Below are 26,702 nucleotides of genomic sequence, written 5' to 3'. Positions count from 1 at the left end.
AGGCGGCACACCCACTGGGTCATACAGCTGCGGAGGCGGCACACCCACTGGGTCATACAGCTGCAGAGGCGGCATACCCACTGGGTCATACAGCTGCGGAGGCGGCACACCCACTGGCCTGCTTTATGGACCTGGTTCCTCAGCAACTGGCCTGCTTTATGGGTCTGGTTCCTCAGCAACTGGCCTGCTTTATGGGTCTGGTTCCTCAGCAACTGGCCTGCTTTATGGGCCTGGTTCCTCAGCAACTGGCCTGCTTTATGGGTCTGGTTCCTCAGCAACTGGCCTGCTTTATGGGCCTGGCTCCTCAGCAACTGGCCTGCTTTATGGGCCTGGCTCCTCAGCAACTGGCCTGCTTTATGGGTCTGGCTCCTCAGCAACTGGCCTGCTTTATGGGCCTGGTTCCTCAGCAACTGGCCTGCTTTATGGGCCTGGCTCCTCAGCAACTGGCCTGCTTTATGGACCTGGTTCCTCAGCAACTGGCCTGCTTTATGGGTCTGGTTCCTCAGCAACTGGCCTGCTTTATGGGTCTGGTTCCTCAGCAACTGGCCTGCTTTATGGGTCTGGTTCCTCAGCAACTGGCCTGCTTTATGGGTCTGGTTCCTCAGCAACTGGCCTGCTTTATGGGTCTGGTTCCTCAGCAACTGGCCTGCTTTATGGGCCTGGTTCCTCAGCAACTGGCCTGCTTTATGGGTCTGGTTCCTCAGCAACTGGCCTGCTTTATGGGCCTGGTTCCTCAGCAACTGGCCTGCTTTATGGGCCTGGTTCCTCAGCAACTGGCCTGCTTTATGGGCCTGGTTCCTCAGCAACTGGCCTGCTTTATGGGTCTGGTTCCTCAGCAACTGGCCTGCTTTATGGGCCTGGTTCCTCAGCAACTGGCCTGCTTTATGGGCCTGGTTCCTCAGCAACTGGCCTGCTTTATGGGCCTGGCTCCTCAGCAACTGGCCTGCTTTATGGGCCTGGCTCCTCAGCAACTGGCCTGCTTTATGGGCCTGGCTCCTCAGCAACTGGCCTGCTTTATGGACCTGGCTCCTCAGCAACTGGCCTGCTTTATGGGCCTGGTTCCTCAGCAACTGGCCTGCTTTATGGGCCTGGTTCCTCAGCAACTGGCCTGCTTTATGGGCCTGGTTCCTCAGCAACTGGCCTGCTTTATGGGCCTGGCTCCTCAGCAACTGGCCTGCTTTATGGGCCTGGTTCCTCAGCAACTGGCCTGCTTTATGGGCCTGGTTCCTCAGCAACTGGCCTGCTGTATGGGTCTGGTTCCTCAGCAACTGGCCTGCTTTATGGGCCTGGTTCCTCAGCAACTGGCCTGCTTTATGGTCCTGGCTCCTCAGCAACTGGCCTGCTTTATGGGTCTGGCTCCTCAGCAACTGGCCTGCTTTATGGGCCTGGCTCCTCAGCAACTGGCCTGCTTTATGGGCCTGGCTCCTCAGCAACTGGCCTGCTTTATGGGTCTGGCTCCTCAGCAACTGGCCTGCTTTATGGGCCTGGTTCCTCAGCAACTGGCCTGCTTTATGGGCCTGGCTCCTCAGCAACTGGCCTGCTTTATGGACCTGGTTCCTCAGCAACTGGCCTGCTTTATGGGTCTGGTTCCTCAGCAACTGGCCTGCTTTATGGGTCTGGTTCCTCAGCAACTGGCCTGCTTTATGGGTCTGGTTCCTCAGCAACTGGCCTGCTTTATGGGTCTGGTTCCTCAGCAACTGGCCTGCTTTATGGGTCTGGTTCCTCAGCAACTGGCCTGCTTTATGGGCCTGGTTCCTCAGCAACTGGCCTGCTTTATGGGTCTGGTTCCTCAGCAACTGGCCTGCTTTATGGGCCTGGTTCCTCAGCAACTGGCCTGCTTTATGGGCCTGGTTCCTCAGCAACTGGCCTGCTTTATGGGCCTGGTTCCTCAGCAACTGGCCTGCTTTATGGGTCTGGTTCCTCAGCAACTGGCCTGCTTTATGGGCCTGGTTCCTCAGCAACTGGCCTGCTTTATGGGCCTGGCTCCTCAGCAACTGGCCTGCTTTATGGGCCTGGCTCCTCAGCAACTGGCCTGCTTTATGGGCCTGGCTCCTCAGCAACTGGCCTGCTTTATGGGCCTGGCTCCTCAGCAACTGGCCTGCTTTATGGGCCTGGCTCCTCAGCAACTGGCCTGCTTTATGGGCCTGGCTCCTCAGCAACTGGCCTGCTTTATGGGCCTGGCTCCTCAGCAACTGGCCTGCTTTATGGGCCTGGCTCCTCAGCAACTGGCCTGCTTTATGGGCCTGGTTCCTCAGCAACTGGCCTGCTTTATGGGCCTGGTTCCTCAGCAACTGGCCTGCTTTATGGGCCTGGCTCCTCAGCAACTGGCCTGCTTTATGGGCCTGGTTCCTCAGCAACTGGCCTGCTTTATGGGCCTGGTTCCTCAGCAACTGGCCTGCTGTATGGGTCTGGTTCCTCAGCAACTGGCCTGCTTTATGGGCCTGGTTCCTCAGCAACTGGCCTGCTTTATGGTCCTGGCTCCTCAGCAACTGGCCTGCTTTATGGGCCTGGTTCCTCAGCAACTGGCCTGCTTTATGGGCCTGGCTCCTCAGCAACTGGCCTGCTTTATGGGCCTGGCTCCTCAGCAACTGGCCTGCTTTATGGGCCTGGTTCCTCAGCAACTGGCCTGCTTTATGGGCCTGGTTCCTCAGCAACTGGCCTGCTTTATGGGCCTGGTTCCTCAGCAACTGGCCTGCTTTATGGGCCTGGTTCCTCAGCAACTGGCCGGCTTTATGGGCCTGGTTCCTCAGCAACTGGCCGGCTTTATGGGCCTGGTTCCTCAGCAACTGGCCTGCTTTATGGGCCTGGTTCCTCAGCAACTGGCCTGCTTTATGGGCCTGGTTCCTCAGCAACTGGCCTGCTTTATGGACCTGGTTCCTCAGCAACTGGCCTGCTTTATGGGCCTGGTTCCTCAGCAACTGGCCTGCTTTATGGGCCTGGTTCCTCAGCAACTGGCCTGCTTTATCAGGAACTGAAGCTAGACTGTTACCTTTTGCGTCTCTCCTTAGGAACATTCATATTCCACAATAACATGTTTCAACAGAATATAAACTTTCTGCACTTCCCCTTTTCTCAATGTCACTTTCCATGTCCCTCGGTCACTTTCCATGTCCCTCGGTCACTTTCCATGTCCCTCGGTCACTTTCCATGTCCCTCGGTCACTTTCCATGTCCCTTTCCATGTCCCTCGGTCACTGTCCATGTCCCTCGGTCACTGTCCATGTCCCTCGGTCACTGTCCATGTCCCTCGGTCACTGTCCATGTCCCTCGGTCACTGTCCATGTCCCTCGGTCACTGTCCATGTCCCTCGGTCACTTTCCATGTCCCGGTCACTTCCATGTCCCTCGGTCACTGTCCATGTCCCTCAGTCACTAAGTTCCTTTTTTACCCTTCCTTGACTTCCAACATATACATTTCTTATACATGTAAAGTAATAACTAAAGTTCTGGTATGGTAACATGAATAAGTATATTTCACCTGTTATTGTAACGTGTCTGTATCAGGTATAGTGGAGAGTTGACCTGTTATTGTAACGTGTCTGTATCAGGTATTGTGGAGAGTTGACCTGTTATTGTAACGTGTCTGTATCAGGTATTGTGGAGAGTTGACCTGTTATTGTAACGTGTCTGTATCAGGTATAGTGGAGAGTTGACCTGTTATTGTAACGTGTCTGTATCAGGTATTGTGGAGAGTTGACCTGTTATTGTAACGTGTCTGTATCAGGTATAGTGGAGAGTTGACCTGTTATTGTAACGTGTCTGTATCAGGTATAGTGGAGAGTTGACCTGTTATTGTAACGTGTCTGTATCAGGTATTGTGGAGAGTTGACCTGTTATTGTAACGTGTCTGTATCAGGTATAGTGGAGAGTTGACCTGTTATTGTAACGTGTCTGTATCAGGTATAGTGGAGAGTTGACCTGTTATTGTAACGTGTCTGTATCAGGTATTGTGGAGAGTTGACCTGTTATTGTAACGTGTCTGTATCAGGTATAGTGGAGAGTTGACCTGTTATTGTAACGTGTCTGTATCAGGTATTGTGGAGAACTTCCAAACAGTCCCGTAGTAACCAGTGACACGAACACCATGAAGGTAGTCTTTTACTCCGACGCCTCGTATGTAGACAGAGGATTCAGCGCCAAGTACGAGACATTCGAATCCACGGACCGTAAGTAGACATCTTGATTGTTCATCAAAGCATATTAAGCACTTGGCTGATTGTACAAGACAAGTGATGACCTGAGCATTCACCAACCTGTCCCTGGTGTTAATGAACTGACCAGTCATATTGGGGGAGGTGTTAATGAACTGACCAGTCATATTGGGGGGAGGTGTTAATGAACTGACCAGTCATATTGGGGGGAGGTGTTAATGAACTGACCAGTCATATTGGGGGGAGGTGTTAATGAACTGACCAGTCATATTGGGGGGAGGTGTTAATGAACTGACCAGTCATATTGGGGGGAGGTGTTAATGAACTGACCAGTCATATTGGGGGAGGTGTTAATGAACTGACCAGTCATATTGGGGGGAGGTGTTAATGAACTGACCAGTCATATTGGGGGGAGGAGTTAATGAACTGACCAGTCATATTGAGGAGGTGTTAATGAACTGACCAGTCATAATGAGGAGGTGTTAATGAACTGACCAGTCATAATGAGGAGGTGTTATTGAACTGACCAGTCATATTGAGGAGGTGTTATTGAACTGACCAGTCATATTGAGGAGGTGTTAATGAACTGACCAGTCATATTGAGGAGGTGTTATTGAACTGACCAGTCATATTGAGGAGGTGTTAATGAACTGACCAGTCATATTGAGGAGGTGTTAATGAACTGACCAGTCATATTGAGGAGGTGTTATTGAACTGACCAGTTATATTGAGGAGGTGTTAATGAACTGACCAGTCATATTGAGGAGGTGTTATTGAACTGACCAGTCATATTGAGGAGGTGTTATTGAACTGACCAGTCATAATGAGGAGGTGTTATTGAACTGAACAGTCATAATGAGGAGGTGTTAATGAACTGACCAGTCATATTGAGGAGGTGTTAATGAACTGACCAGTCATATTGAGGAGGTGTTAATGAACTGACCAGTCATATTGAGGAGGTGTTATTGAACTGACCAGTCATATTGAGGAGGTGTTATTGAACTGACCAGTCATATTGAGGAGGTGTTAATGAACTGAACAGTCATAATAAGGAGGTGTTATTGAACTGACCAGTCATATTGAGGAGGTGTTAATGAACTGACCAGTCATATTGAGGAGGTGTTAATGAACTGACCAGTCATATTGAGGAGGTGTTAATGAACTGACCAGTCATATTGAGGAGGTGTTAATGAACTGACCAGTCATATTGAGGAGGTGTTAATGAACTGACCAGTCATATTGAGGAGGTGTTATTGAACTGACCAGTCATAATGAGGAGGTGTTATGAGGTGAACCTTGGTGCAGCATATTTTCCTTTAGCTCACTCCTCCCTCTCCCCTCCTGTCTTTCCCTTTCCCCTCCTGTCTTTCCCTCTCCCCTCCTGTCTTTCCCTCTCCCCTCTGTCTCTCCCTCTCCCCTCCTGTCTCTCCCTCTCCCCTCCTGTCTTTCCCTCTCCCCTCCTGTCTTTCCCTCTCCCCTCCTGTCTTTCCCTCTCCCCTCCTGTCTTTCCCTCTCCCCTCCTGTCTTTCCCTCTCCCCTCCTGTCTTTCCTTCTCCCCTCCTGTCTCTCCCTCTCCCCTCCTGTCTTTCCCTCTCCCCTCCTGTCTTTTCCTCGCCCCTCCTGACCCCTCCCTCTCCCCTCCTGACTCCTCCCTCTCCCCTCCTGACTCCTCCCTCTCCCCTACTGACTCCTCCCTCTCCCCTCCTGACTCCTCCCCCGCCCCTCCTGACTCCTCCCCCGCACCTCCTGACTCCTCCCTCGCCCCTCCTGACTCCTCCCTCGCCCCTCCTGACTCCTCCCTCGCCCCTCCTGACTCCTCCCTCGCCCCTCCTGACTCCTCCCTCGCCCCTCCTGACTCCTCCCTCGCCCCTCCTGACTCCTCCCTCGCCCCTCCTGACTCCTCCCTCACCCCTCCTGTCTCTCACTCTCCCCTCCTGTCTTTCCCTCTCCCCTCCTGACTCATCCCTCTCCCCTCCTGACTCCTCCCTCTCCCCTCCTGACTCCTCCCTCCCCTCCTGACTCTTCCCTCTCCCCTCCTGACTTTCCCTCTTCCCTCCTGTCTTTCCCCTCCTGTCTCTCCCCTCCTGTCTCTCCCTCTCCCCTCCTGTCTTTCCTTCTCCCCTCCTGTCTCTCCCTCTCCCCTCCTGTCTCTCCCTCTCCCCTCCTGTCTCTCCCTCTCCCCTCCTGTCTCTCCCCTCCTGTCTCTCCCTCTCCCCTCCTGTCTCTCCCCTCCTGTCCTGTCTCTCCCCTCCTGTCTCTCCCTCTCCCCTCCTGTCTCTCCCTCTCCCCTCCTGTCTCTCCCTCTCCCCTCCTGTCTCTCCCTCTCCCCTCCTGTCTCTCCCTCTCCCCTCCTGTCTCTCCCTCCCCTCCTGTCTCTCCCTCTCCCCTCCTGTCTTTCCATCGCCCCTCCTGTCTCTCCCTCTCCCCTCCTGTCTCTCCCTCTCCCCTCCTGTCTTTCCCTCTCCCCTCCTGTCTCTCCCTCTCCCCTCCTGTCTCTCCCTCTCCCCTCCTGTCTTTCCATCTCCCCTCCTGTCTCTCCCCTCCTGACTTTCCCTCTCCCCTTGTCTCTCCCTCTCCCCTCCTGTCTTTCCATCGCCAGCCTGTCCCAACAAGTTTCAGTGCAACAACCAGCGTTGTGTCAAAACGGATCTGAAGTGTGACGGCTGGAACGACTGTGGAGATATGAGCGACGAGATGAACTGCAGTGAGTACTAACAAACTTATTGATTTTTGTCTGCGGAAACCTTTGTAATGGATCTTAGATGGGATGAATACTAATGATTGATTGTTGTTTAACAAATGTAACCTGTGTGTGTGTGTGTGTGTGTGTGTGTGTGTGTGTGTGTGTGTGTGTGTGTGTGTGTGTGTGTGTGTGTGCGCTCGCAGAGTGTGATTCCACTCAGATCAACTGTAAGAACGGCCTGTGTAAACCTCAGTTCTGGGAGTGTGATGGAGTGAACGACTGCGGAGATGACACCGATGAGCAGAACTGTGGTATGTTTCACAAGGCTGTAGTCTGACGCCTCAGGCATGTTGACAGACGGAACAGAAGCCAGTCACTCTCTTCCTGTTTCCAGTTCAGTCACTCTCTTCCTGTTTCCAGTTCAGTCACTCTCTTCCTGTTTCCAGTTCAGTCACTCTCTTCCTGTTTCCAGTTCAGTCACTCTCTTCCTGTTTCCAGTTCAGTCACTCTCTTCCTGTTTCCAGTTCAGTCACTCTCTCCCTGTTTCCAGTTCAGTCACTCCCATCCTGTTTCCAGTTCAGTCACTCTCTTCCTGTTTCCAGTTCAGTCACTCCCATCCTGTTTCCAGTTCAGTCACTCCCATCCTGTTTCCACAGTTCAGTCATGTGGACACGCATTAAGTTACTTTCAGGTGCAGTGTACAAAAAGTGAAGTTGTGATTTGAAAGGTATTTCCAGCATGTTTTTATTATGTCTCGTCAGGTGCTTGTAAGGCGGGGGAGCTGACCTGTCAGAACGGGAAGTGCGTGTCGGAGAAGAAACGCTGTGACGGGAAGGATGACTGTGGAGACGGGTCAGACGAGAGCGACTGTGGACGAAGTGAGGAGACGTTTCTCTCCCATCAGTTCAATCAATCAAAAATATTTTTTTACACAGATTTTTTTTTTTTTACAGGTGGATGCAGCCTGAGGGCGTATCAGTTTTAGTAGGAGTAGTATAACCGCATTTGTTGAGGAAGAGCTCGTAAGCATTTAAAAGAACTGTTTTTACACCTGCTGTATCCTGTGCAAATAAACCCAGATTTTAATTTTATTTGGATTCCACACTAACTCTTATTAGTCTTAGTATTTGAGGATGGATTGTTAATGGGGTTCTGACTCCACCTAGAAGCGAATGGGGTTCTGACTCCACCTAGAAGCGAATGGGGTTCTGACTCCACCTAGAAGCGAATGGGGCTCGGACTCCACCTAGAGGCGAATGGGGCTCGGACTCCACCTAGAGGCGAATGGGGCTCGGACTCCACCTAGAGGCGAATGGGGCTCTGACTCCACCTAGAGGCGAATGGGGATCTGACTCCACCTAGAAGCGAATGGGGTTCGGACTCCACCTAGAGGCGAATGGGGTTCGGACTCCACCTAGAAGCGAATGGGGCTCTGACTCCACCTAGAAGCGAATGGGGCTCTGACTCCACCTAGAAGCGAATGGGGCTCTGACTCCACCTAGAGGCGAATGGGGTTCGGACTCCACCTAGAAGCGAATGGGGCTCTGACTCCACCTAGAAGCGAATGGGGCTCTGACTCCACCTAGAAGCGAATGGGGCTCTGACTCCACCTAGAGGCGAATGGGGCTCTGACTCCACCTAGAAGCGAATGGGGCTCTGACTCCACCTAGAGGCGAATGGGGTTCTGACTCCACCTAGAGGCGAATGGGGTTCTGACTCCACCTAGAAGCGAATGGGGCTCTGACTCCACCTAGAAGCGAATGGGGTTCTGACTCCACCTAGAAGCGAATGGGGTTCTGACTCCACCTAGAAGCGAATGGGGTTCTGACTCCACCTAGAGGCGAATGGGGTTCTGACTCCACCTAGAGGCGAATGGGGTTCTGACTCCACCTAGAAGCGAATGGGGCTCTGACTCCACCTAGAGGCGAATGGGGCTCTGACTCCACCTAGAGGCGAATGGGGCTCTGACTCCACCTAGAGGCGAATGGGGCTCTGACTCCACCTAGAGGCGAATGGGGTTCTGACTCCACCTAGAAGCGAATGGGGCTCTGACTCCACCTAGAAGCGAATGGGGTTCTGACTCCACCTAGAAGCGAATGGGGTTCTGACTCCACCTAGAAGCGAATGGGGTTCTGACTCCACCTAGAGGCGAATGGGGCTCTGACTCCACCTAGAAGCGAATGGGGTTCTGACTCCACCTAGAAGCGAATGGGGTTCGGACTCCACCTAGAAGCGAATGGGGTTCGGACTCCACCTAGAAGCGAATGGGGCTCGGACTCCACCTAGAAGCGAATGGGGCTCGGACTCCACCTAGAAGCGAATGGGGCTCTGACTCCACCTAGAAGCGAATGGGGCTCTGACTCCACCTAGAAGCGAATGGGGCTCTGACTCCACCTAGAAGCGAATGGGGTTCGGACTCCACCTAGAAGCGAATGGGGTTCGGACTCCACCTAGAAGCGAATGGGGCTCGGACTCCACCTAGAAGCGAATGGGGCTCTGACTCCACCTAGAGGCGAATGGGGCTCTGACTCCACCTAGAAGCGAATGGGGCTCTGACTCCACCTAGAGGCGAATGGGGCTCTGACTCCACCTAGAAGCGAATGGGGTTCTGACTCCACCTAAAAGCGAATGGGGTTCTGACTCCACCTAAAAGTGAATGTGGTATTTCTCTCCTCTCCCCAGTTATGGAAAATGTGCAGTGTTCCGACTCCACCTATAAGTGTGAGAACAACAAGTGTACCAACAAGGAGAACCCTGAGTGTGATGGAACACCTGACTGTGAGGACAAATCAGATGAGGCCGACTGTGGTAAGACACTCCCTCTGTCCCCACAACACACCGTGGTTCACACCACACCCACAACACACCGTGGTTCACACCACACCCACAACACACCGTACCACACCCACAACACACCGTGGTTCACACCACACCCACAACACACCGTGGTTCACACCACACCCACAACACACCGTACCACACCCACAACACACCGTGGTTCACACCACACCCACAACACACCGTGGTTCACACCACACCCACAACACACCGTGGTTCACACCACACCCACAACACACCGTGGTTCACACCACACCCACAACACACCGTACCACACCCACAACACACCGTGGTTCACACCACACCCACAACACACCGTGGTTCACACCACACCCACAACACACCGTGGTTCACACCACCTAATACATTAGTCTCAGTATAGGAGTCTGTTGTTGTCTAACTGTTAGTGTGATTGACTAATACATTAGTCTCAGTATAGGAGTCTGTTGTTGTCTAACTGTTAGTGTGATTGACTAATACATTAGTCTCAGTGTAGGAGTCTGTTGTTGTCTAACTGTTAGTGTGATTGACTAATACATTAGTCTCAGTGTAGGAGTCTGTTGTTGACTAAATGTTAGTGTGATTGACTAATACATTAGTCTCAGTGTAGGAGTCTGTTGTTGACTAAATATTAGTGTGATTGACTAATACATTAGTCTCAGTATAGGAGTCTGTTGTTGTCTAACTGTTAGTGTGATTGACTAATACATTAGTCTCAGTATAGGAGTCTGTTGTTGACTAAATGTTAGTGTGATTGACTAATACATTAGTCTCAGTGTAGGAGTCTGTTGTTGACTAAATGTTAGTGTGATTGACTAATACATTAGTCTCAGTGTAGGAGTCTGTTGTTGACTAAATGTTAGTGTGATTGACTAATACATTAGTCTCAGTGTAGGAGTCTGTTGTTGACTAAATGTTAGTGTGATTGACTAATACATTAGTCTCAGTGTAGGAGTCTGTTGTTGACTAAATGTTAGTGTGATTGACTAATACATTAGTCTCCGTATAGGAGTCTGTTGTTGACTAAATGTTAGTGTGATTGACTAATACATTAGTCTCAGTGTAGGAGTCTGTTGTTGACTAAATTCTGATTGTGTTGTTTCAGATTGTGGGCGGAGCCTGTTTAAAACTAGCCGTATCGTGGGTGGCCAGGACGCAGAGGAAGGGGAGTTCCCGTGGCAGGTCAGCCTCCACATTAAGAACGCCGGTCACGTGTGTGGCGCTTCCATCATCAGCCAACGATGGCTGGTTACTGCTGCTCACTGTGTACAGGATGACGCCAAGACCAGGTACTTGTGGATGATTCTCCCTGTGGTGGCTGGGTGTTTTCCCAGCCTAAACTATGTGTGTACTATACGTGTGTGTGTGTCCAGCCGGGTACCTGGAGGTGTGTGTGTCCAGCCGGGTACCTGGAGGTTTATATGGGTTAGTGTGTGTGTGTCCAGCTGGGTACCTGGAGGTGTGTGTTCAGTCCTAACCAGGTGTGTCTCTCCAGGTATTCCCAGCCAGGTGTATGGGAGGCGTGTGTGTGTGTTCAGTCCTAACCAGGTGTGTCTCTCCAGGTATTCCCAGCCAGGTGTATGGGAGGCGTGTGTGTGTTCAGTCCTAACCAGGTGTGTCTCTCCAGGTATTCCCAGCCAGGTGTATGGGAGGCGTGTGTGTGTTCAGTCCTAACCAGGTGTGTCTCTCCAGGTATTCCCAGCCAGGTGTATGGGAGGCGTGTGTGTTCAGTCCTAACCAGGTGTGTCTCTCCAGGTATTCCCAGCCAGGTGTATGGGAGGCGTGTGTGTGTGTGTTCAGTCCTAACCAGGTGTGTCTCTCCAGGTATTCCCAGCCAGGTGTATGGGAGGCGTGTGTGTTCAGTCCTAACCAGGTGTGTCTCTCCAGGTATTCCCAGCCAGGTGTATGGGAGGCGTGTGTGTGTTCAGTCCTAACCAGGTGTGTCTCTCCAGGTATTCCCAGCCAGGTGTATGGGAGGCGTGTGTGTTCAGTCCTAACCAGGTGTGTCTCTCCAGGTATTCCCAGCCAGGTGTATGGGAGGCGTGTGTGTGTGTGTTCAGTCCTAACCAGGTGTGTCTCTCCAGGTATTCCCAGCCAGGTGTATGGGAGGCGTGTGTGTTCAGTCCTAACCAGGTGTGTCTCTCCAGGTATTCCCAGCCAGGTGTATGGGAGGCGTGTGTGTGTGTTCAGTCCTAACCAGGTGTGTCTCTCCAGGTATTCCCAGCCAGGTGTATGGGAGGCGTGTGTGTGTTCAGTCCTAACCAGGTGTGTCTCTCCAGGTATTCCCAGCCAGGTGTATGGGAGGCGTGTGTGTTCAGTCCTAACCAGGTGTGTCTCTCCAGGTATTCCCAGCCAGGTGTATGGGAGGCGTGTGTGTGTTCAGTCCTAACCAGGTGTGTCTCTCCAGGTATTCCCAGCCAGGTGTATGGGAGGCGTGTGTGTTCAGTCCTAACCAGGTGTGTCTCTCCAGGTATTCCCAGCCAGGTGTATGGGAGGCGTGTGTGTGTGTGTTCAGTCCTAACCAGGTGTGTCTCTCCAGGTATTCCCAGCCAGGTGTATGGGAGGCGTGTGTGTTCAGTCCTAACCAGGTGTGTCTCTCCAGGTATTCCCAGCCAGGTGTATGGGAGGCGTGTGTGTGTTCAGTCCTAACCAGGTGTGTCTCTCCAGGTATTCCCAGCCAGGTGTATGGGAGGCGTGTGTGTTCAGTCCTAACCAGGTGTGTCTCTCCAGGTATTCCCAGCCAGGTGTATGGGAGGCGTGTGTGTGTGTGTTCAGTCCTAACCAGGTGTGTCTCTCCAGGTATTCCCAGCCAGGTGTATGGGAGGCGTGTGTGTTCAGTCCTAACCAGGTGTGTCTCTCCAGGTATTCCCAGCCAGGTGTATGGGAGGCGTGTGTGTGTTCAGTCCTAACCAGGTGTGTCTCTCCAGGTATTCCCAGCCAGGTGTATGGGAGGCGTGTGTGTGTTCAGTCCTAACCAGGTGTGTCTCTCCAGGTATTCCCAGCCAGGTGTATGGGAGGCGTGTGTGTGTGTGTTCAGTCCTAACCAGGTGTGTCTCTCCAGGTATTCCCAGCCAGGTGTATGGGAGGCGTGTGTGTTCAGTCCTAACCAGGTGTGTCTCTCCAGGTATTCCCAGCCAGGTGTATGGGAGGCGTGTGTGTGTTCAGTCCTAACCAGGTGTGTCTCTCCAGGTATTCCCAGCCAGGTGTATGGGAGGCGTGTGTGTTCAGTCCTAACCAGGTGTGTCTCTCCAGGTATTCCCAGCCAGGTGTATGGGAGGCGTGTGTGTGTGTGTTCAGTCCTAACCAGGTGTGTCTCTCCAGGTATTCCCAGCCAGGTGTATGGGAGGCGTGTGTGTTCAGTCCTAACCAGGTGTGTCTCTCCAGGTATTCCCAGCCAGGTGTATGGGAGGCGTGTGTGTGTTCAGTCCTAACCAGGTGTGTCTCTCCAGGTATTCCCAGCCAGGTGTATGGGAGGCGTGTGTGTTCAGTCCTAACCAGGTGTGTCTCTCCAGGTATTCCCAGCCAGGTGTATGGGAGGCGTGCGTGTGTGTGTTCAGTCCTAACCAGGTGTGTCTCTCCAGGTATTCCCAGCCAGGTGTATGGGAGGCGTGTGTGTTCAGTCCTATCCAGGTGTGTCTCTCCAGGTATTCCCAGCCAGGTGTATGGGAGGCGTGTGTGTGTGTGTTCAGTCCTAACCAGGTGTGTCTCTCCAGGTATTCCCAGCCAGGTGTATGTGAGGCGTGTGTGTTCAGTCCTAACCAGGTGTGTCTCTCCAGGTATTCCCAGCCAGGTGTATGGGAGGCGTGTGTGTTCAGTTCTAACCAGGTGTGTCTCTCCAGGTATTCCCAGCCAGGTGTATGGGAGGCGTGTGTGTGTGTGTTCAGTCCTAACCAGGTGTGTCTCTCCAGGTATTCCCAGCCAGGTGTATGGGAGGCGTGTGTGTTCAGTCCTAACCAGGTGTGTCTCTCCAGGTATTCCCAGCCAGGTGTATGGGAGGCGTGTGTGTGTTCAGTCCTAACCAGGTGTGTCTCTCCAGGTATTCCCAGCCAGGTGTATGGGAGGCGTGTGTGTTCAGTCCTAACCAGGTGTGTCTCTCCAGGTATTCCCAGCCAGGTGTATGGGAGGCGTGTGTGTGTGTGTTCAGTCCTAACCAGGTGTGTCTCTCCAGGTATTCCCAGCCAGGTGTATGGGAGGCGTGTGTGTGTTCAGTCCTAACCAGGTGTGTCTCTCCAGGTATTCCCAGCCAGGTGTATGGGAGGCGTGTGTGTGTTCAGTCCTAACCAGGTGTGTCTCTCCAGGTATTCCCAGCCAGGTGTATGGGAGGCGTGTGTGTGTGTGTTCAGTCCTAACCAGGTGTGTCTCTCCAGGTATTCCCAGCCAGGTGTATGGGAGGCGTGTGTGTTCAGTCCTAACCAGGTGTGTCTCTCCAGGTATTCCCAGCCAGGTGTATGGGAGGCGTGTGTGTGTGTTCAGTCCTAACCAGGTGTGTCTCTCCAGGTATTCCCAGCCAGGTGTATGGGAGGCGTGTGTGTGTTCAGTCCTAACCAGGTGTGTCTCTCCAGGTATTCCCAGCCAGGTGTATGGGAGGCGTGTGTGTTCAGTCCTAACCAGGTGTGTCTCTCCAGGTATTCCCAGCCAGGTGTATGGGAGGCGTGTGTGTGTTCAGTCCTAACCAGGTGTGTCTCTCCAGGTATTCCCAGCCAGGTGTATGGGAGGCGTGTGTGTGTGTGTTCAGTCCTAACCAGGTGTGTCTCTCCAGGTATTCCCAGCCAGGTGTATGGGAGGCGTGTGTGTTCAGTCCTAACCAGGTGTGTCTCTCCAGGTATTCCCAGCCAGGTGTATGGGAGGCGTGTGTGTGTTCAGTCCTAACCAGGTGTGTCTCTCCAGGTATTCCCAGCCAGGTGTATGGGAGGCGTGTGTGTTCAGTCCTAACCAGGTGTGTCTCTCCAGGTATTCCCAGCCAGGTGTATGGGAGGCGTGTGTGTTTGTGTTCAGTCCTAACCAGGTGTGTCTCTCCAGGTATTCCCAGCCAGGTGTATGGGAGGCGTGTGTGTTCAGTCCTAACCAGGTGTGTCTCTCCAGGTATTCCCAGCCAGGTGTATGGGAGGCGTGTGTGTGTGTTCAGTCCTAACCAGGTGTGTCTCTCCAGGTATTCCCAGCCAGGTGTATGGGAGGCGTGTGTGTGTTCAGTCCTAACCAGGTGTGTCTCTCCAGGTATTCCCAGCCAGGTGTATGGGAGGCGTGTGTGTTCAGTCCTAACCAGGTGTGTCTCTCCAGGTATTCCCAGCCAGGTGTATGGGAGGCGTGTGTGTGTGTTCAGTCCTAACCAGGTGTGTCTCTCCAGGTATTCCCAGCCAGGTGTATGGGAGGCGTGTGTGTGTGTTCAGTCCTAACCAGGTGTGTCTCTCCAGGTATTCCCAGCCAGGTGTATGGGAGGCGTGTGTGTTCAGTCCTAACCAGGTGTGTCTCTCCAGGTATTCCCAGCCAGGTGTATGGGAGGCGTGTGTGTTCAGTCCTAACCAGGTGTGTCTCTCCAGGTATTCCCAGCCAGGTGTATGGGAGGCGTGTGTGTGTGTTCAGTCCTAACCAGGTGTGTCTCTCCAGGTATTCCCAGCCAGGTGTATGGGAGGCGTGTGTGTTCAGTCCTAACCAGGTGTGTCTCTCCAGGTATTCCCAGCCAGGTGTATGGGAGGCGTGTGTGTTCAGTCCTAACCAGGTGTGTCTCTCCAGGTATTCCCAGCCAGGTGTATGGGAGGCGTGTGTGTGTGTTCAGTCCTAACCAGGTGTGTCTCTCCAGGTATTCCCAGCCAGGTGTATGGGAGGCGTGTGTGTGTTCAGTCCTAACCAGGTGTGTCTCTCCAGGTATTCCCAGCCAGGTGTATGAGAGGCGTGTGTGTTCAGTCCTAACCAGGTGTGTCTCTCCAGGTATTCCCAGCCAGGTGTATGGGAGGCGTGTGTGTGTTCAGTCCTAACCAGGTGTGTCTCTCCAGGTATTCCCAGCCAGGTGTATGGGAGGCGTGTGTGTTCAGTCCTAACCAGGTGTGTCTCTCCAGGTATTCCCAGCCAGGTGTATGGGAGGCGTGTGTGTGTGTGTTCAGTCCTAACCAGGTGTGTCTCTCCAGGTATTCCCAGCCAGGTGTATGGGAGGCGTGTGTGTGTGTTCAGTCCTAACCAGGTGTGTCTCTCCAGGTATTCCCAGCCAGGTGTATGGGAGGCGTGTGTGTGTTCAGTCCTAACCAGGTGTGTCTCTCCAGGTATTCCCAGCCAGGTGTATGGGAGGCGTGTGTGTTCAGTCCTAACCAGGTGTGTCTCTCCAGGTATTCCCAGCCAGGTGTATGGGAGGCGTGTGTGTGTTCAGTCCTAACCAGGTGTGTCTCTCCAGGTATTCCCAGCCAGGTGTATGGGAGGCGTGTGTGTTCAGTCCTAACCAGGTGTGTCTCTCCAGGTATTCCCAGCCAGGTGTATGGGAGGCGTGTGTGTGTGTGTTCAGTCCTAACCAGGTGTGTCTCTCCAGGTATTCCCAGCCAGGTGTATGGGAGGCGTGTGTGTTCAGTCCTAACCAGGTGTGTCTCTCCAGGTATTCCCAGCCAGGTGTATGGGAGGCGTGTGTGTGTGTTCAGTCCTAACCAGGTGTGTCTCTCCAGGTATTCCCAGCCAGGTGTATGGGAGGCGTGTGTGTGTTCAGTCCTAACCAGGTGTGTCTCTCCAGGTATTCCCAGCCAGGTGTATGGGAGGCGTGTGTGTGTTCAGTCCTAACCAGGTGTGTCTCTCCAGGTATTCCCAGCCAGGTGTATGGGAGGCGTGTGTGTGTGTTCAGTCCTAACCAGGTGTGTCTCTCCAGGTATTCCCAGCCAGGTGTATGGGAGGCGTGTGTGTGTGTTCAGTCCTAACCAGGTGTGTCTCTCCAGGTATTCCCAGCCAGGTGTATGGGAGGCGTGTGTGTGTGTTCAGTCCTAACCAGGTGTGTCTCTCCAGGTATTCCCAGCCAGGTGTATGGGAGGCGTGTGTGTGTGTTCAGTCCTAACCAGGTGTGTCTCTCCAGGTATTCCCAGCCAGGTGTATGGGAGGCGTGTGTGTTCAGTCCTAACCAGGTGTGTCTCTCCAGGTATTCCCAGCCAGGTGTATGGGAGGCGTGTGTGTGTGTTCAGTCCTAACCAGGTGTGTCTCTCCAGGTATTCCCAGCCTGGTGTATGGGAGGCGTGTGTGTGTGTTCAGTCCTAACCAGGTGTGTCTCTCCAGGTATTCCCAGCCAGGTGTATGGGAGGCGTGTGTGTTCAGTCCTAACCAGGTGTGTCTCTCCAGGTATTCCCAGCCAGGTGTATGGGAGGCGTGTGTGTTCAGTCCTAACCAGGTGTGTCTCTCCAGGTATTCCCAGCCAGGTGTATGGGAGGCGTGTGTGTGTGTGTTCAGTCCTAACCAGGTGTGTCTCTCCAGGTATTCCCAGCCAGGTGTATGGGAGGCGTGTGTGTTCAGTCCTAACCAGGTGTGTCTCTCCAGGTATTCCCAGCCAGGTGTATGGGAGGCGTGTGTGTGTGTTCAGTCCTAACCAGGTGTGTCTCTCCAGGTATTCCCAGCCAGGTGTATGGGAGGCGTGTGTGTTCAGTCCTAACCAGGTGTGTCTCTCCAGGTATTCCCAGCCAGGTGTATGGGAGGCGTGTGTGTTCAGTCCTAACCAGGTGTGTCTCTCCAGGTATTCCCAGCCAGGTGTATGGGAGGCGTGTGTGTTCAGTCCTAACCAGGTGTGTCTCTCCAGGTATTCCCAGCCAGGTGTATGGGAGGCGTGTGTGTTCAGTCCTAACCAGGTGTGTCTCTCCAGGTATTCCCAGCCAGGTGTATGGGAGGCGTGTGTGTGTTCAGTCCTAACCAGGTGTGTCTCTCCAGGTATTCCCAGCCAGGTGTATGGGAGGCGTGTGTGTTCAGTCCTAACCAGGTGTGTCTCTCCAGGTATTCCCAGCCAGGTGTATGGGAGGCGTGTGTGTTCAGTCCTAACCAGGTGTGTCTCTCCAGGTATTCCCAGCCAGGTATATGGGAGGCGTGTGTGTTCAGTCCTAACCAGGTGTGTCTCTCCAGGTATTCCCAGCCAGGTGTATGGGAGGCGTGTGTGTTCAGTCCTAACCAGGTGTGTCTCTCCAGGTATTCCCAGCCAGGTGTATGGGAGGCGTGTGTGTTCAGTCCTAACCAGGTGTGTCTCTCCAGGTATTCCCAGCCAGGTGTATGGGAGGCGTGTGTGTGTTCAGTCCTAACCAGGTGTGTCTCTCCAGGTATTCCCAGCCAGGTGTATGGGAGGCGTGTGTGTTCAGTCCTAACCAGGTGTGTCTCTCCAGGTATTCCCAGCCAGGTGTATGGGAGGCGTGTGTGTTCAGTCCTAACCAGGTGTGTCTCTCCAGGTATTCCCAGCCAGGTGTATGGGAGGCGTGTGTGTTCAGTCCTAACCAGGTGTGTCTCTCCAGGTATTCCCAGCCAGGTGTATGGGAGGCGTGTGTGTGTGTGTTCAGTCCTAACCAGGTGTGTCTCTCCAGGTATTCCCAGCCAGGTGTATGGGAGGCGTGTGTGTTCAGTCCTAACCAGGTGTGTCTCTCCAGGTATTCCCAGCCAGGTGTATGGGAGGCGTGTGTGTGTGTTCAGTCCTAACCAGGTGTGTCTCTCCAGGTATTCCCAGCCAGGTGTATGGGAGGCGTGTGTGTGTGTTCAGTCCTAACCAGGTGTGTCTCTCCAGGTATTCCCAGCCAGGTGTATGGGAGGCGTGTGTGTTCAGTCCTAACCAGGTGTGTCTCTCCAGGTATTCCCAGCCAGGTGTATGGGAGGCGTGTGTGTGTGTTCAGTCCTAACCAGGTGTGTCTCTCCAGGTATTCCCAGCCTGGTGTATGGGAGGCGTGTGTGTGTGTTCAGTCCTAACCAGGTGTGTCTCTCCAGGTATTCCCAGCCAGGTGTATGGGAGGCGTGTGTGTTCAGTCCTAACCAGGTGTGTCTCTCCAGGTATTCCCAGCCAGGTGTATGGGAGGCGTGTGTGTTCAGTCCTAACCAGGTGTGTCTCTCCAGGTATTCCCAGCCAGGTGTATGGGAGGCGTGTGTGTGTGTGTTCAGTCCTAACCAGGTGTGTCTCTCCAGGTATTCCCAGCCAGGTGTATGGGAGGCGTGTGTGTTCAGTCCTAACCAGGTGTGTCTCTCCAGGTATTCCCAGCCAGGTGTATGGGAGGCGTGTGTGTGTGTTCAGTCCTAACCAGGTGTGTCTCTCCAGGTATTCCCAGCCAGGTGTATGGGAGGCGTGTGTGTGTGTGTTCAGTCCTAACCAGGTGTGTCTCTCCAGGTATTCCCAGCCAGGTGTATGGGAGGCGTGTGTGTTCAGTCCTAACCAGGTGTGTCTCTCCAGGTATTCCCAGCCAGGTGTATGGGAGGCGTGTGTGTTCAGTCCTAACCAGGTGTGTCTCTCCAGGTATTCCCAGCCAGGTGTATGGGAGGCGTGTGTGTTCAGTCCTAACCAGGTGTGTCTCTCCAGGTATTCCCAGCCAGGTGTATGGGAGGCGTGTGTGTGTTCAGTCCTAACCAGGTGTGTCTCTCCAGGTATTCCCAGCCAGGTGTATGGGAGGCGTGTGTGTTCAGTCCTAACCAGGTGTGTCTCTCCAGGTATTCCCAGCCAGGTGTATGGGAGGCGTGTGTGTTCAGTCCTAACCAGGTGTGTCTCTCCAGGTATTCCCAGCCAGGTATATGGGAGGCGTGTGTGTTCAGTCCTAACCAGGTGTGTCTCTCCAGGTATTCCCAGCCAGGTGTATGGGAGGCGTGTGTGTTCAGTCCTAACCAGGTGTGTCTCTCCAGGTATTCCCAGCCAGGTGTATGGGAGGCGTGTGTGTTCAGTCCTAACCAGGTGTGTCTCTCCAGGTATTCCCAGCCAGGTGTATGGGAGGCGTGTGTGTGTTCAGTCCTAACCAGGTGTGTCTCTCCAGGTATTCCCAGCCAGGTGTATGGGAGGCGTGTGTGTTCAGTCCTAACCAGGTGTGTCTCTCCAGGTATTCCCAGCCAGGTGTATGGGAGGCGTGTGTGTTCAGTCCTAACCAGGTGTGTCTCTCCAGGTATTCCCAGCCAGGTATATGGGAGGCGTGTGTGTTCAGTCCTAACCAGGTGTGTCTCTCCAGGTATTCCCAGCCAGGTGTATGGGAGGCGTGTGTGTTCAGTCCTAACCAGGTGTGTCTCTCCAGGTATTCCCAGCCAGGTGTATGGGAGGCGTGTGTGTTCAGTCCTAACCAGGTGTGTCTCTCCAGGTATTCCCAGCCAGGTGTATGGGAGGCGTGTGTGTGTTCAGTCCTAACCAGGTGTGTCTCTCCAGGTATTCCCAGCCAGGTGTATGGGAGGCGTGTGTGTTCAGTCCTAACCAGGTGTGTCTCTCCAGGTATTCCCAGCCAGGTGTATGGGAGGCGTGTGTGTTCAGTCCTAACCAGGTGTGTCTCTCCAGGTATTCCCAGCCAGGTGTATGGGAGGCGTGTGTGTTCAGTCCTAACCAGGTGTGTCTCTCCAGGTATTCCCAGCCAGGTGTATGGGAGGCGTGTGTGTGTGTGTTCAGTCCTAACCAGGTGTGTCTCTCCAGGTATTCCCAGCCAGGTGTATGGGAGGCGTGTGTGTTCAGTCCTAACCAGGTGTGTCTCTCCAGGTATTCCCAGCCAGGTGTATGGGAGGCGTGTGTGTGTGTTCAGTCCTAACCAGGTGTGTCTCTCCAGGTATTCCCAGCCAGGTGTATGGGAGGCGTGTGTGTGTGTTCAGTCCTAACCAGGTGTGTCTCTCCAGGTATTCCCAGCCAGGTGTATGGGAGGCGTGTGTGTTCAGTCCTAACCAGGTGTGTCTCTCCAGTTATTCCCAGCCAGGTGTATGGGAGGCGTGTGTGTGTGTTCAGTCCTAACCAGGTGTGTCTCTCCAGGTATTCCCAGCCTGGTGTATGGGAGGCGTGTGTGTGTGTGTTCAGTCCTAACCAGGTGTGTCTCTCCAGGTATTCCCAGCCAGGTGTATGGGAGGCGTGTGTGTTCAGTCCTAACCAGGTGTGTCTCTCCAGGTATTCCCAGCCAGGTGTATGGGAGGCGTGTGTGTTCAGTCCTAACCAGGTGTGTCTCTCCAGGTATTCCCAGCCAGGTGTATGGGAGGCGTGTGTGTGTGTGTTCAGTCCTAACCAGGTGTGTCTCTCCAGGTATTCCCAGCCAGGTGTATGGGAGGCGTGTGTGTTCAGTCCTAACCAGGTGTGTCTCTCCAGGTATTCCCAGCCAGGTGTATGGGAGGCGTGTGTGTGTGTTCAGTCCTAACCAGGTGTGTCTCTCCAGGTATTCCCAGCCAGGTGTATGGGAGGCGTGTGTGTGTGTGTTCAGTCCTAACCAGGTGTGTCTCTCCAGGTATTCCCAGCCAGGTGTATGGGAGGCGTGTGTGTTCAGTCCTAACCAGGTGTGTCTCTCCAGGTATTCCCAGCCAGGTGTATGGGAGGCGTGTGTGTTCAGTCCTAACCAGGTGTGTCTCTCCAGGTATTCCCAGCCAGGTATATGGGAGGCGTGTGTGTTCAGTCCTAACCAGGTGTGTCTCTCCAGGTATTCCCAGCCAGGTGTATGGGAGGCGTGTGTGTGTTCAGTCCTAACCAGGTGTGTCTCTCCAGGTATTCCCAGCCAGGTGTATGGGAGGCGTGTGTGTTCAGTCCTAACCAGGTGTGTCTCTCCAGGTATTCCCAGCCAGGTGTATGGGAGGCGTGTGTGTTCAGTCCTAACCAGGTGTGTCTCTCCAGGTATTCCCAGCCAGGTATATGGGAGGCGTGTGTGTTCAGTCCTAACCAGGTGTGTCTCTCCAGGTATTCCCAGCCAGGTGTATGGGAGGCGTACCTCGGCCTTCACGTCCAGAAGCAGAACAGTAAGAACGTTCAGAAAAGGAACTTGCGTCAGGTGATCTCCCACCCGTACTACAACGCCTACACCTTCGACAACGACATCGCTCTGATGGAGATCGACAGCCCTGTGGCCTTCTCTGATTACATCAGACCCATCTGTCTGCCCTCGCCACAACACACCTTCCCCCAGGGGAACTCTGTCTGGATCACAGGTTGGGGTGCCACACGAGAGGGAGGTGAGTCAGAATGTAGATGGGCCTCTGTTTTCATATACACTATTAGTTACTATAACTATGTACTGGATAATGATTTAATAGCAATGCTATAATATGTTTTTAAATGAGCTTTCTGCTGCGTATGAATACAAAAACATGTTGCATGAAGATGGTCCCCGAACAGTTAGAGATTGATAAAAATGCTCCCCACTTCCTGCATCGTGATAATAACTAATGGTATGTGTCCTTGTATGTGTGTTAGGCTCTGGTGCATCCATCCTAACATAACTAATGGTATGTGTCCTTGTATGTGTGTTAGGCTCTGGTGCATCCATCCTGCAGAAGGCCCAGGTCCGTATCATCAACAGTACTGTGTGTAACCGTCTGATGGGAGGACAGATCACCTCCAGGATGACGTGTGCTGGGGTGCTGACTGGAGGAGTGGACGCCTGCCAGGTACTCTCTGTCCCTATGAAGTGCACTACTTTTGAACTCTCTGTCCCTATGAAGTGCACTACTTTTGAACGCTCTGTCCCTATGAAGTGCACTACTTTTGAACTCTCTGTCCCTATGAAGTGCACTTCTTTTGAACTCTCTGTCCCTATGAAGTGCACTTCTTTTGAACTCTCTGTCCCTATGAAGTGCACTTCTTTTGAACTCTCTGTCCCTATGAAGTGCACTTCTTTTGAACTCTCTGTCCCTATGAAGTGCACTACTTTTGAACTCTCTGTCCCTAGGAAGTGCACTTCTTTTGAACTCTGTCCCTAGGAAGTGCACTTCTTTTGAACTCTCTGTCCCTATGAAGTGCACTACTTTTGAACTCTGTCCCTATGAAGTGCACTTCTTTTGAACTCTCTGTCCCTATGAAGTGCACTACTTTTGAACTCTCTGTCCCTATGAAGTGCACTACTTTTGAACTCTGTCCCTATGAAGTGCACTACTTTTGAACTCTCTGTCCCTATGAAGTGCACTACTTTTGAACTCTCTGTCCCTGTGAAGTGCACTACTTTTGAACTCTCTGTCCCTATGAAGTGCACTTCTTTTGAACTCTCTGTCCCTATGAAGTGCACTTCTTTTGAACTCTCTGTCCCTATGAAGTGCACTACTTTTGAACTCTCTGTCCCTATGAAGTGCACTACTTTTGAACTCTCTGTCCCTATGAAGTGCACTTCTTTTGAACTCTCTGTCCCTATGAAGTGCACTACTTTTGAACTCTCTGTCCCTATGAAGTGCACTACTTTTGAACTCTCTATCCCTATGAAGTGCACTACTTTTGAACTCTCTATCCCTATGAAGTGCACTACTTTTGAACTCTCTGTCCCTATGAAGTGCACTTCTTTTGAACTCTCTGTCCCTATGAAGTGCACTTCTTTTGAACTCTCTGTCCCTATGAAGTGCACTTCTTTTGAACTCTCTGTCCCTATGAAGTGCACTTCTTTTGAACTCTCTGTCCCTATGAAGTGCACTACTTTTGAACTCTCTGTCCCTAGGAAGTGCACTTCTTTTGAACTCTGTCCCTAGGAAGTGCACTTCTTTTGAACTCTCTGTCCCTATGAAGTGCACTACTTTTGAACTCTGTCCCTATGAAGTGCACTTCTTTTGAACTCTCTGTCCCTATGAAGTGCACTACTTTTGAACTCTCTGTCCCTATGAAGTGCACTACTTTTGAACTCTGTCCCTATGAAGTGCACTACTTTTGAACTCTCTGTCCCTATGAAGTGCACTACTTTTGAACTCTCTGTCCCTGTGAAGTGCACTACTTTTGAACTCTCTGTCCCTATGAAGTGCACTTCTTTTGAACTCTCTGTCCCTATGAAGTGCACTTCTTTTGAACTCTCTGTCCCTATGAAGTGCACTACTTTTGAACTCTCTGTCCCTATGAAGTGCACTACTTTTGAACTCTCTGTCCCTATGAAGTGCACTTCTTTTGAACTCTCTGTCCCTATGAAGTGCACTACTTTTGAACTCTCTGTCCCTATGAAGTGCACTACTTTTGAACTCTCTATCCCTATGAAGTGCACTACTTTTGAACTCTCTATCCCTATGAAGTGCACTACTTTTGAACTCTCTGTCCCTATGAAGTGCACTACTTTTGAACTCTCTGTCCCTATGAAGTGCACTACTTTTGAACTCTCTGTCCCTGTGAAGTGCACTACTTTTGAACTCTCTGTCCCTGTGAAGTGCACTTCTTTTGAACTCTCTGTCCCTGTGAAGTGCACTTCTTTTGAACTCTCTGTCCCTATGAAGTGCACTACTTTTGAACTCTCTGTCCCTATGAAGTGCACTACTTTTGAACTCTCTGTCCCTATGAAGTGCACTACTTTTGAACTCTCTGTCCCTATGAAGTGCACTACTTTTTAACTCTCTGTCCCTATGAAGTGCACTACTTTTGAACTCTCTATCCCTATGAAGTGCACTTCTTTTGAACTCTCTGTCCCTATGAAGTGCACTTCTTTTGAACTCTCTGTCCCTATGAAGTGCACTTCTTTTGAACTCTCTGTCCCTGTGAAGTGCACTTCTTTTGAACTCTCTGTCCCTGTGAAGTGCACTACTTTTGAACTCTCTGTCCCTGTGAAGTGCACTACTTTTGAACTCTCTGTCCCTTAATGAAGTACACTTCTTTTGAACTCTCTGTCCCTATGAAGTGCACTTCTTTTGAACTCTCTGTCCCTATGAAGTGCACTACTTTTGAACTCTCTGTCCCTAATGAAGTACACTTCTTTTGAACTCTCTGTCCCTATGAAGTGCACTACTTTTGAACTCTCTGTCCCTATGAAGTGCACTACTTTTGAACTCTCTGTCCCTATGAAGTGCACTACTTTTGAACTCTCTGTCCCTATGAAGTGCACTTCTTTTGAACTCTCTGTCCCTGTGAAGTGCACTACTTTTGATCCAGGCCATATTATAGGGCTGCCGCACAGGGCTCTGGTCAACAGTAGTACTGAGATGTATAACCATACACTCTCTCTCTCAGGGGGATTCTGGCGGGCCTCTGTCCAGTCCTGGTACGAGTCGTATGTTCCTGGCTGGAGTGGTGAGTTGGGGTGATGGCTGTGCACGTAGGGACAAGCCTGGAATCTACAGCACCGTCACCAAGTTCAGGGGCTGGATCAAGGAGAAGACCGGCGTTTAAACAGGAAACGGGGGGAAACGACTAATAATGACGAGTGCTTCCGACGGATGAACACGCCAGTACTGTACAGATTACTGGTTCGCCGGGACCTCGACCCTCTGCTCCTTTCCATTATCCAGGAGTGATGAACTATTTTCCACGCTTTGATCTCAGGCCTCAAAATGCACTCCCCTTTTCATATCGATGGACTATGGACCGTTGGTTGGTTTCCTCTGTAGAAAGGCAGATGCCTTAATGTCTAAATGTTTATTTTAATGACTGGTGTCTGAATGTGTATTTTTATATGAGGAGGAATAGGTGGTTTTTGGGGGGGAAAGTGTTTTTAAGAATTGTAAATAATGTCAAATTTTGTGCGTTTTTAAAATATATATTTTTTAGATATATTAGTTTTGCCACTTGCAATCAGTCGATTGGATTGGACACAACATTTTCTGGTACATTTTGCATAGGTAGGATTTAGGCCATTTGTAACAAATAACTCTGTTACGTCCATAAGGAGACTATGTGTTCCGTTGCTTGTTTTGTCATTGGATTTGAATCATTTCCCCGTAGGTTTGTTTTCTCTTACGCCATCTTTCAGAACTGCCTCTTAAATGTGAATTCAGACTCTTTTACTTGTTGTCCTTGTACTCATGAGGAGGAGGGGGAGGGGGTTGCAATTCCAAATGGAGCCATATTCCCTATGAAGTGCACTACTTTTGACCAGGATCCATAAGGGCTCTGTGGATAGTACACTAAGGTAGTACACTATGTAGGGAATCGGGTGCTAGTTGGGACTCAGGCCTACTGAAGGGCTCAAACAGACAGTGACCTCAGCTCCATCCTATCTACTATGATTTGGTATTTGACACAATAGTTTGTTGAAATACCAGGAAGTCCTGATGCGACATAATGATGAATATTTTTTTTTTTTTTTTTTAAATGTGATTTATTCCTTATGGTCTTTTTTTCCCTCCAACTTTATTTCTCATCAGGGATTGTATTTAATTTGTGTCCAAACGTAAACACTTTTATAACAGCATAAAGCTTCGTTAGAGATTGTCTGTAGGTTAGCATTGTGCATATAAACAACTTTTGAGGACATACAAATTATCGAATTTAACTTAGAAATAAAACATTATTCAGCATTTATCAAATCAACCACTTACTGTAATTTTGTTTTTATATAAGTGTTTGAAAAATAAATATGAACAACAAATGAGTCTTTTCATGGCTTTTCTCAGTATATTTTAATGGTTATATTCTGATTACCCAGCACAGCATTTGACCTCCCCTGAAAAGCCTCCCATCCGTCTTCACTCATCCTCCTGCAGATACACTTCCACTCTCTGGTTCTCTACTGCCGTAACACTCCGGGTCCTGTAAGATACTAGCCTGTGGGGAAGTAATGCACAAACACAGGCTTGTTTTTTTAAGTCTTGTGCTCCCAGACATCACACAGACGACTTTAACAATTAGAAGGAGAGTTGAATCCAGAACTCATCTGTGTGTTTATGTCGTGGTCGTGATGCTATTTACCCCTGGTGTCTGGGTAGTTGTGTCAGTACTAGATGACTGATGCGAATCCTTGTCTTCCTCCAGGACAAGTACAGGAGACGTTGAGAGTAGAAGTGAAGAACTATGGTTCTGATCTCCCCAACAGCGGGGTCTATGGAAACCATGAACTGGTGTATCTGATGAGGCTCAAACTGCAGCAGGGAAGGACTGGACACGATGGTCAACGGCACGTTAAGAGTTGGCAAGACGATCACCGGATAAAGACACTGGCTGCATCCCAAATAGCTCCCTGTTCCCTATATAGTGCACAGCATTATACCAGGGCCTTATGGGGGTATA

General features: G+C 51.5%; 2 protein-coding genes across 2 annotated transcripts in view; one reads left to right on the top strand and one right to left on the bottom strand.

Moving 5' to 3' along the window:
* st14a (ST14 transmembrane serine protease matriptase a) overlaps positions 1-26,067 on the top strand; it is a 62,561-nt gene extending 36,494 nt beyond the window's left edge. Inside the window, exons 10-18 of the mRNA XM_071360281.1 lie at positions 4,031-4,164; positions 6,749-6,853; positions 7,036-7,143; positions 7,594-7,710; positions 9,515-9,640; positions 10,776-10,959; positions 21,483-21,754; positions 22,053-22,189; positions 24,708-26,067. Coding sequence (XP_071216382.1) covers positions 4,031-4,164; positions 6,749-6,853; positions 7,036-7,143; positions 7,594-7,710; positions 9,515-9,640; positions 10,776-10,959; positions 21,483-21,754; positions 22,053-22,189; positions 24,708-24,866 — 1,342 coding nt within the window. The 3' untranslated portion in view covers positions 24,867-26,067. The remainder of the gene's footprint in view (positions 1-4,030; positions 4,165-6,748; positions 6,854-7,035; positions 7,144-7,593; positions 7,711-9,514; positions 9,641-10,775; positions 10,960-21,482; positions 21,755-22,052; positions 22,190-24,707) is intronic.
* A 23-nt stretch (positions 26,068-26,090) lies between these two features.
* Positions 26,091-26,702, bottom strand: part of LOC139549618 (lipase member H-like) — an 18,870-nt gene continuing 18,258 nt past the window's right edge. The window contains exons 5-6 of the mRNA XM_071360280.1: positions 26,385-26,570; positions 26,091-26,240 (exon numbers count right to left, since the gene is read on the bottom strand). Of these exons, the coding sequence (XP_071216381.1) occupies positions 26,162-26,240; positions 26,385-26,570 (265 nt within the window). The 3' untranslated portion in view covers positions 26,091-26,161. The remainder of the gene's footprint in view (positions 26,241-26,384; positions 26,571-26,702) is intronic.

This window comes from Salvelinus alpinus, chromosome 22, assembly GCF_045679555.1.
Source record: "Salvelinus alpinus chromosome 22, SLU_Salpinus.1, whole genome shotgun sequence".
In the NCBI taxonomy this organism is placed as follows: Eukaryota; Metazoa; Chordata; class Actinopteri; order Salmoniformes; family Salmonidae; genus Salvelinus; species Salvelinus alpinus.
Note: the sequence above shows the minus strand (reverse complement) of the source record. Positions and strands in the feature narration are given on the sequence as shown.